Consider the following 9765-nt stretch of genomic DNA (forward strand, 5'->3'; position numbering starts at 1 on the left):
CCCTGGGGAGGAAAGCCTTGATCTGGAGTTGGAGCCTCTTTCCAAGGGAGGTTCTCGTAGTAGAGTCGTTTGGAGAGAAACTCGGTGTCTGAGGCGATGATGGATTTCGCGGTTCTCCACGTGGGGAGGGCAGGAGGTTCTTGTGTGGAACCGGGAGGACATTTTTATTTTTATTTTTTTTTAAGATTTTATTTATTTTTCCACAGAGAGAGAAACAGCAAGAGAGGGAACACAAGCAGGGGGAGTGGGAGAGGGAGAAGCAGGCCTCCCGAAGAGCAGGGAGCCCCACGCGGGACTCGATCCCAGGACCCTGGGATCACGACCTGAGCCGAAGGCAGACGCTTAACGACTGAGCCACCCAGGCGCCCTGGAGGGAGGACATTTTTAAAAAGAAAATCTTTTTCTTGATGGCCTTTTGGACAGAGAAGAGATGCTCTGTGTTCCTTGTGTTCTGCTGGTGGTGGTGGTGGGGAAGATTTTGATAAGGGATCTCTCCCACCATGGGAGACCTGGGGGTGGGGACCTCTCTTCTCCCAGGATATGGTGTCGCTTTCTAAAGAGAAAGGACATTTTTTTTTTTTCAGAAAAGTAATCTCTCTCTTTTAAGAAAGGGGGAAGCTGTCAATCAGGGATTGCCGAGGGTGGGGGAAAGGCTTGCTATCTCCTTTCTTTTCTAAAGGAGGAACCTCCTCGAATGAGGAAACCTTCCCTGCTTTCTGTCGGAAGGGGAAAGACTGTTTCTAGAGGAGAACAATTCTGATTAGAGAAAATGCCTGATTTGCTCTTCCTTTCTGATGCGCTTGTCACACAGAGTCACCGGACTCTGACAGGGAGTGGGAAATCATTTTTTCTGTTAAGAGGTAATGGAGGGGTGCCTGGGTGGCTCAGTCAGTTAAGCGTCTGCCTTTGGCTCAGGTCATGATCCCAGGGTCCTGGGATCCAGCCCCGCATCGGGCTCCCGCTCAGCGGGAAGCCTGCTTCTCCCTCTCCCGCTCCCTCTGCTTGTGTTCCCTCTCTCGCTGTGTCTCTCTCTGTCAAATAAATAAAATCTTTAAAAAAAATATTAAAGAGGTAGGGGAACTGAGGCGAGAAACTTGCTGGGGGTTGGGGGGGGTGTGCTTTTACTCCGAAGGCTCCCTGGTGAGGGCAGCAACTCTGAGATGGGGAAGCCCCTGTGAGTCCGGGGAAGCCTCTTAGGAATCCCAGAAGCCCGGAGTGCTAAAGGGAGCTCAGCCATGTGCTAGGCCCGCCTTTGTTTGCTCACAGGGAAACTGAGGCTTGGGGAAGGGAATGTCTTACTCCTAAGGGACAGAACAAGGACGTGAACCCAGCTTGGTCAAGTCCCAGGTTGGGGCTTTTCCCATCACATCTGCCAGAGGGCGGGGAGGCTACCTGGTGCTTCGGAGTGAGGAGATGGGGTGAGGAGACATCCCCGCCCCCCCGGCTATGAAAGTTCTGACCTGTGTTTGGAGACATCTCTGGGATGGGAGGCATTGAGTCCTGAGGGAAGGCAACTGGGGACGAGGGTAGGATTAGGGACTATGTCCAATCCAGGTAGAGGGGTCAGAGTCCAGCAGGTGGCTTGTGGGGGCATCAGTTTGCAGTGAGGCGCCGAGTTTCAAGGGAGGAAGGGGGCTATTTCTCCCAGGAGCTTGGAGGAGGGGCCCTCGCCCAGGACCTGTGTGCTACCCTATCCGACTTGCGAAATCTTTCTATCATTTCCTGTCTCTCCAGAGGGAGTTGTCATTTTAATGTTTTTCAAATCAGAGGAAGGGGCCCAAGGAAACTTCTTGAGGTAATGTAAATGTTTTATAATATATTGCGGCTGTGTTTACAAAACTGCACGCAATCATGAAAGCTCCATAAACTATACTTAGAATGGATAAAAAAAAAATAAAAGGAAAGGAAGGGGGTCAGGGCATCTGATCCCCATAAAGCTGTGATTAAAACATTGTTAAGGCCCCCGCAAACCAAAAGCCAAAAGCCAGAACCAAACCAACACCCACCCCCCCCCAAAAAAAAGAAAAAAAAAACAAGGCAAGAATGGCTCAGGGTCTCACTATTTCTGCTGCCCATCGCTTTCTAGGTCAGCAAAACACCAAGGCCAGCTCATCCAGGGGGAGGTCAGAGGTTGCAAGAGAAAGAACTTGACAAACACACAAGCCACCTCTTCGTTTACTGTAAAATCCCGTTTAATGTGTAACATTGCAGGCACAGAGAGGCCTTGGGAAATGAGGCAAAGATGGCCCTGACCAACCCCCACTGCAGCTTATCTGCCTGTCCCTCCCTCCCTAATTCCTCCACCCCGGACGTGTCCTCCTTTTCCTTGTGGCCCGCAAAGCGCTGTCCCTCAAGTTTTCTTGCCTTGCCTACCCTCCCTTCTTCCCCCCACGTGTCCACAGCACCCTCCTTCCATTGCACTTGCCCACGTCCCTCCCCACCGATGTGACTCCAGAAATAGGGTCTGTGCCAACACGGGGTTAAGATTAGTTTCATAATTGGAGATGCTGTCAGAGCATCCTATCTCTTGTCCCCAGTGGCCCCAGGGAGAGGGAAGGGGAAAGGGAGTACAGACAAGAAGAGCTGCCCGCACGCCCCTGCCCACAACCTTGAGCACTGGCGCGGGTGACCTCCGGCTCCCCACCCCCTTCGGGCCCCTCAGACGAAGGCCCTGTGCGAGGGAGGGAAACCAGGGAGGGAAGGGAGATTCTGATGGAGCAGTCCCTAGCAGGCAGAGGCCTGCGCCCCGGCAGGGGAGAAGGAGGGGCAGGCTCCGGGGCAGGGTGGTGGGGTTCGGGGGGGGGGGGTGGCGGGATGGGAGGTTGCCTGGTGTGTGGCATCAGCAGGCCGAGCAGCGGTCGCTCTTCTCAGCCAGCCCGGCCCCAGTGCCGGGGCTGCGGCGTAGTATGTCTTTCAGGGAGCCTTCCTGCTCGCTCAGCAGCTTGTTGATCTCATTCTGCTTGTATTCAGGTGAGAGGCGGTGGCCGAAGCCCGAGCCCTTGCGGGAGGGCGGATTGGAGCGGCGCTGGGCTCGGCGGGCGCAGGCCCGGATGATGAGGTACACCACCTCGGCCACGTTGAGGATGATGCAGATGCCAGAGGCGGCCAGCATGAAGACCGTGAAGACGGTTTTCTCGGTGGGGCGGGACACGAAGCAGTCCACCGTGTTGGGGCAGGGGTAGGCCTCACACTTGACGAGCCGCACCATGGCGTAGCCGGGGTAGAGCAGATAAAAGACGTACATGAAGGCAGCCTCGAACAGCAGCCGGAAGACCACGCTGATGACGTAGGTCCACCACAGTGTCCCTGAGATGTGGACCTTGTGCCTCTTCACCTCTTCCAGGTGCAGGGGGTCCGCGTGACCCTCGAGGCGCAGCATTTTCTTTTCTATGTGCTGCTGGTGAGCCACGTGCATGGCCACAAGGAGAGCCGGGGTGGACACCAAGATGAGCTGCAGAGACCACAGGCGCACGTGGGAAATGGGGAAGAAGTGGTCGTAGCAGACACTGTTGCAGCCGGGCTGAAGGGTGTTGCAGATGAAGGAAGACTTCTCGTCACCCCACACGCTCTCCGCGGCCACCACCAGCACCATGATCCTGAAGATGAAGATGACCGAGAGCCATACGCGACCAATGGCAGTGGAATGCCGGTTCACGCCACTGAGCAAGGTGTACAAACCTGTCCAGTTCATCCTGCCTCATTCACACCTGCAAAACACGAGCCACAGAGCAGGCTGGCAGAAAGCTGGGGCAGAAAGCTGGACACCGTAACACGGCCTGACACACCCCCCCACCCCCGTCTCCCCTTCCGAGAGCCAGTGACAGGAAGGGAAGAAGGATGGTCATCGCTTTCCTCATCACCCCATGTCCCTTGCCAGCCTCTCTTCCTCCTCCTCCTCCTCACTTGACTTGACCTCCCTGAACCCCATCTCCCTTCTTCGCTTTCGTCCAACGTTCTTTCCTCTCCAGAGCCCCTTTCTTCAGCAGGCCCATTTTGTTCTGCCATCAGCCATCCTCTTTAGCTCCCCATCCCCCAGCTCCTTAGCTCTGGACCTGGGGTGAGCCCAACAAAGCCCATTACCTTGGGGAGCGCCTATCCCTGAGGCCACCCAGACAGGTCCCCTATGGTCTCATGTCTGTGCAGGGGGAGTGGTCCCTGGGTCCGCGCCTGCGTTCCAATTCATCGCCGCCCGGTGCTGGGGAGTCATATGCTGCTTTATACCCAGTGTCTGCACAATGGGACCTTTGTGGGGCTCTGAACAACGCCCTTTAGAATTCAGATCAAACGCCCTGACTTCCGCCCACCCTACACACAGAGCACTTGTGTCCCAGCGCCGGACACCCAGCCTGCACCCACCTGTTCTGTGCCCGCCCGGTCCATCGCCGCACCCGCCCCACAGCCCCACCAGAAGAATGGCCATGGCGAGGGGTGGGGGGAGATGGGACAAAGACAGGTGCACGTAAAAGGGGACCCGAGGGGACCAGGAGGCTCCGGGCTGAGGCTGTCGCCCATGACTCTCCTAGAAACTTAGGGTCAGCCGGACTTTTCCTAGGTTGAGAGCCCCTGCACGGTATGTATGGGGGAGCTCGCTCGTACGTCCCATAAGCTTTTTCCCATACATTCTTTCTTCGGACCCACTCAGCAGGCCTCCAAGGACTTTATCCCAGTCTGTCCAGATGAGGAGGCCGAAGCTCAGATAAGTCAAGCAACTTACTCAAGGTCACACAGCTAAGAAGTGTTACAGTAGGATGAAATGCACAAGCATCTGAAGCCGAGGCTTAGGCTCTTTCCCCGGTAGGCCCTTCGTGCTTTTTGCAGCGGGTGTCGGCAAAAGCAAAAGCCAGCCGTTAAGAACGACAACAAAAGCAAGGGTTAATGCTCCCCACGAGAGCACGAGGAACATAGCAGCTGCAGACCCCTGAGTACTTTCCAACTCTGGTGTCATGGAGCAAACCCTGACCATCCCTCCTTGAGCTTCAGGTGACAGGTGGGCACCAGAGCGAGAAGACAAAAGTTAACAAGCAAACAGAAGGCTGGAAGATGGGACAGGGAAGAGTCATACGCCTTTGGGTTTGAATCCGGGTTCTTCGCCTAACACGACCGCGGGCTAGCTCCTGACCTCCTCTGAGCCTGCTCGCTCATCTGTAAGTGGGTTGTTAATACCCAGGGTTACTGTGAGCTTCAGTGAAGCCACCTGCAGAAAGTTCTCGGCCCAGCTCCAGTTTCATAGCTGGTGATCAAGGGAGTAAGCACCTTATCGGAAAGAGAAAACATGTTGCTTCAGGGGACTGGGTGGTCTGCCAACCCCAACGTCCCTCCTTTCGCTTCCCAATGCTGCCGTTGACGTATAGTGCCCGTGCAGAGATGGAACAGGCTGTTCTGTCCTGCCCCCGACAGCAAATGGACATTGTGACCTCCTGCTTTCCCGAGCCTGCCAGTGGCTCTAGGGCAGAAACTCCCCTCTGCGCTTTGCGCAGGGGAAGAAGGCCGCCCCCCTACCTCCCATCACTTCTTCTTTTTTTTTTTTTTAATTTTATTTATTTTTGCGAGAGAGAGCATGAGAGGGGTGAGGGTCAGAGGGAGAAGCCGACTCCCTGCTGAGCAGGGAGCCCGATGCAGGTCTCGATCTCAGGACTCCAGGATCATGACCTGAGCCAAAGGCAGTCGCTTAACCGACTGAGCCACCCAGGCGCCCCCCCTCCCATCACTTCTGCCAGTAAGTTGAAAGTAGATCATGCTGGAAGCAGGGACCTGGGTGTGAGGAGAGCACACAGGCCTGGGCCCGGGGGGAATGTAGGGCATTTCCTGCCCCCCTGTGCAGGGCCAGTGGTGGTGGCAGAAGCCCTGACTCGAGGTCGGGGTGCTCTTCTCTCTTGTAGGGGGAGGGGAAGCTATTAGCCATGGACAAGTTGGGGAATGGGATGAAAGACCCCGGGGGACAAAGGGATGGTCCACGGGACATAGAGTACTTCTCTGAATAAGGTTTTCTTTTTTTCATTTAACTTAAAAAAAAAAAAAAAAAGCCCTAGTGCGTTCATGCTGGGGCCTCAACGAGCATGGGGAAGCAGGAGCCTAGGTGCCCTTTCTCCTCAGCCCCGGGTTCTGGAGGCAGGGCTGCCGCAGGAGCCCCGATGGTTACACCGTGAAGAAATGCCTCATCTGGTGACACACATTAGATTCACAAACAGGTGGTCGAGGAATGTTATTAAGAGTAACCATTTACTGAGCACCTGTGAGGCCCGGCCTTGTATGTGCACGACCTCACGTAAATCTCAGAACAACGCCGTGAGGTAGGTGTTGCTTTTCATCCTCATGTCACACAAGAGGAAACTGAGGTAACACGAGGTGAAGGGACTTGTCCAAGGGTCACATGGGTCAGTGCAGTCAGTGTGGGACGGAAGTGGGATTGGAGTCGGGCCAAGCTGACTCCGGAGCCCATACTTTTGCCCAGAAGCTCTATAATTTGCTAGAATTATAATTTTTCTTTCTGTGAGTGTTTTTATTTATTTATTATTTATTTATTTTTTGAGAGAGAGAGAGCAAGTGTGTGGGCCAGCAGGTGGGGAAAGGGGTAGACAGAGGGAGAAGGAGAGGGAGAGAGAGAGAATCTCAAGCAGTTTCCACCCCTGGCACAGAGCCCAACGCAGGGCTCGACTGAGCCACCCACGTGCTCGTCTGTGAGTGTTTTTAGAAATAAGGAGACTCAGGGACGCCTGGGTGGCTCAGTCGGTGAAGCACCTGACTCTTGGTTTTGGCTCAGGTCATGATCCCGGGGTCCTGGGATCGAGCCCCGCATCAGGCTCCCTGCTCAGCGGGGAGCCTGCTTCTCCCTCTCCCTCTGCCACTCCCCCTGTTTGTGCTCTCTCTCTATCAAATAAATAAGTAAAATCTTTTTAAAAAATAGAAACAAGGGGATTCAAAACTGGTCTGGCTTGTATTCTCCTCTAACCCCTTCTCCCGTTTCCTATGGACTGGTAACTCTTCCTCTCCTTCCTTCCCAGGGCTTTCCGCTGCCTTCTGATCTGTTCTGATTCCCCTGCCTTACCTTTCTCGGACTGCTTCCTCAAACTCCGAAGCACACTTCAGCTGTTCTCTGTGCTCCTCACGGGTGCTCCTCAGTCAGCCTGGCCACTCCTGAATTTCTAGGCTCTTGCAGCTCTCCACCTCTCATTTTGCACCCTCTGGGACATAGCCAGGAAAAGCTCCCTTTGGGGCCCCTAAGCACCCTCGTGTGGGCACTGGGATCTCAATTTTTGCTCTCCCCTTTAGATGGAGAGCTTATCCCTATGTCAACATCAGTACCTCAAGGGTTTCATTCTAAAAACATCCACGGGAGGGACCTGATTTTGAAATCCAAACCGTTTTTGTGACTTTGGGTTAAAGTCCAAGTACTGATATGCTCTGTGTTGCTCCAGACCTGTTTTTGCTCTCGGGTTTAATTAGACAAGACTCCCCTGGCTCTGTCAGGCCCTGGCCCTGTCCTCGGATTCCGATTTGCCCAGGCACCCAAGCACAGTTCAAGATCAGGAGGTCGCACTTAGTCCATGCAACAGTCCTGTAATATTATCCCCATTTTTCAGACAAGGAAGTTGAGGCTCAGAGAGGATAAATAACTTGCCTCAATGGCAGCTCTGCAAAATGGTAGAGTCAAGTTTCCCATTTCTTTTCTTCTCACCTCAAAGTCTTTGTACCTCACGCCGCCTTGTACATTGTCTTTTGCTCTGCATTCTCACCGAGACCTGGCCCACAACTCAAACCTTTGACTCTTTCCCACATGTGGTCGCGTGCGTGGGTACGTGCACACACACGCACATGCAGATGTGCGCACATACCCTTTCATCAGGTGTCTCTCTCTCTCTCTTTCTGCCCCCACCTCTTCCCTGTCCCTCCTTCCCACTACAGGAAATCCTGGTGTTTTTTTGGTTTGGGAAGAAGCCCTGGCTGGACTGGATGAGATTCTGTTCAGCCTCAGACTCCACAATTCCTCCCCCCACTTCACAAGCAGTCTCTGGCCAGGAAAGGACAAGGGGCTTTCTTTGGGATTTCTTCTGGAATTTCAGCCTGCCCTCGTCAGTTTGGTGTGGCCAAGGCCAAACTTCTCGAGCCCTCTCCCTCTGCCCCCTGCTTCTCTTCCCTGCCTCCATCCTGTGGCCCCAGGACACCTCAGGCACTTTGCTCATCCTCTCCGCCCTGCCATACATACTGTGGCCAGCCTGGGGTCGGGGTCACTCTAGCTCATTCCAGATCTCTCCTTCCCTCACTCGGTCATGGTCTTTTCGTAGGAACTGTTAATGTCCGCTCCCTTACTCACTCTGTGGACTACACCCTCTTACTCCTCCGTCAACTATCTGACTTCCTGTTGCTCTCTCCTTGGGCTTATTATAACGTAACAGCCAGCATTTATGGAATGCCTATGGTGTTCCAGGAGCTGGATGTTCATTAACTCCCATCCTCACAACAAGCCTGTGAGCTGTGGCTTATTGTCTCCAATTCACAGATGGGGCCATGGAGGCTCAAAGAAACTGAGGAACTCACCATACAGCTGGTCGGCAAGTGCTGGAGCTTAACTTAGGACTCATGTTGACCCCTCGCCAAGGCGTGGGTCCCTTGCCCATTGTTCTGCTGCATCCTCATCTGCAGGTCTCTCCATTCGAAACCCTCTTGTCCAGAGCCTCCTCTCACCACCTCGTTTTCTAAGTCCATACACTCAGCCGTGCCATCCCTAACAGCTGGAACAACTTTCAAACAGCTGGGGGGCCACCCCTCCTTTAGATCTCCAGATCATCAGTTACTGCCAGCTCAGCTTGAGTCTGCCTCCCTCCCTCAAGAAAGCAGAAAGCCACACTCCCAAATCCCAGCCCCGTTGGCTGTCCCTCTGCACCTGCTGAGTGCCCTGCGTTCATCCGTCCGCAACCCCAGGTTGGTTGCATGCCTGCTTTACCTTCTAATCAGAGAAGGAGCACAACACCTGGCAGTGCCCAATGGTCCCACCAAACCCTCACCCTCTTTGGCAGGAAACGTCTTAAGGAGACGAACTTGGCCACCCTGGGCCTGGAGGGGGTGGGGGTGAGGGCTCAAATCTTCCTGAGAATTCAGCCCTGTGAGGATGAAGAGAATCCATGGCTGGGGGAAAAGAAGGGGGGAGAGGAGAAGCCACTCGGAGCCCAGAAAGAGGATAAGAGTTGAAGGCTCCAGAGAGACGCTAAGCAAGCCTGGCACCTGGCAGGAGGGGCCTCATTCTACCCAGAGGGAAGCACAGAAGGGACCTAAGTGGCTTAATGCTGAAGTCAAGAGAAAGCAAAGCCCAGGCCTCTCCCCAGCCCCCATTTCTGCCCCCCCCACCCCGTGCCACACCAGCTCCCCCTCCCCAGCCCACCTCCCCCAGTCCCCAGCTTCCTCACCTGGTGGCCGCTGCCCTTTCCCAGGGAATGTCTGCAGGCGTGTCTGTGCCAGGCCACTAGGTACTGTCAGCCCAGTCCAGGGGAGGGACAAAGAGCCCAGGGCCGGAGCCAGATATGGCCCACAGCCCAAGAGGAACCAGACAAACATTAACCAGCCCTGCCTCCTCGCACACACAATCATTAAATGAGTTTGATCCCCTGAGCTCCCAATGGGTTTGGTGAGAGATCACATAGCCTGGAGTTGCTGCCCCATCCCAGAAGGAGAGGGGCATCACTGTCACCCATGTGCCCATGTTTAGCCTGGACCTGGGCTTGTTAACAGCCCTCAGGCTTCCCCCATCCCCTGGCCATCGGTAGATCCAGT

The 9765-nt window shown here is 54.7% G+C and overlaps 1 protein-coding gene across 3 annotated transcripts; it reads right to left on the minus strand.

Moving 5' to 3' along the window:
- Positions 1 to 2170: 2170 nt before the first annotated feature.
- On the minus strand, positions 2171 to 9498 carry GJB1 (gap junction protein beta 1). Of its 3 annotated transcripts, none has more exons than XM_006737490.3 (2): positions 9402 to 9498; positions 2171 to 3707 (listed from the first exon to the last, which is right to left on the minus strand). In XM_006737490.3, exon 2 carries the CDS (start codon positions 3689 to 3691, stop codon positions 2840 to 2842), a length of 852 nt encoding a protein of 283 aa, XP_006737553.1. In that variant the 5' UTR covers positions 3692 to 3707; positions 9402 to 9498; the 3' UTR covers positions 2171 to 2839. The 3 variants fall into 3 exon arrangements, with proteins under 3 accessions (XP_006737553.1, XP_030888446.1, XP_006737554.1); XM_031032586.2 differs by lacking the exon at positions 9402 to 9498 and adding an exon at positions 7046 to 9313; XM_006737491.3 differs by lacking the exon at positions 9402 to 9498 and adding an exon at positions 4081 to 7033.
- Positions 9499 to 9765: the final 267 nt, after the last annotated feature.

Source organism: Leptonychotes weddellii, chromosome X (genome assembly GCF_054177405.1).
Source record: "Leptonychotes weddellii isolate Sample4059 chromosome X, ASM5417740v2, whole genome shotgun sequence".
NCBI classification, from domain to species: Eukaryota; Metazoa; Chordata; class Mammalia; order Carnivora; family Phocidae; genus Leptonychotes; species Leptonychotes weddellii.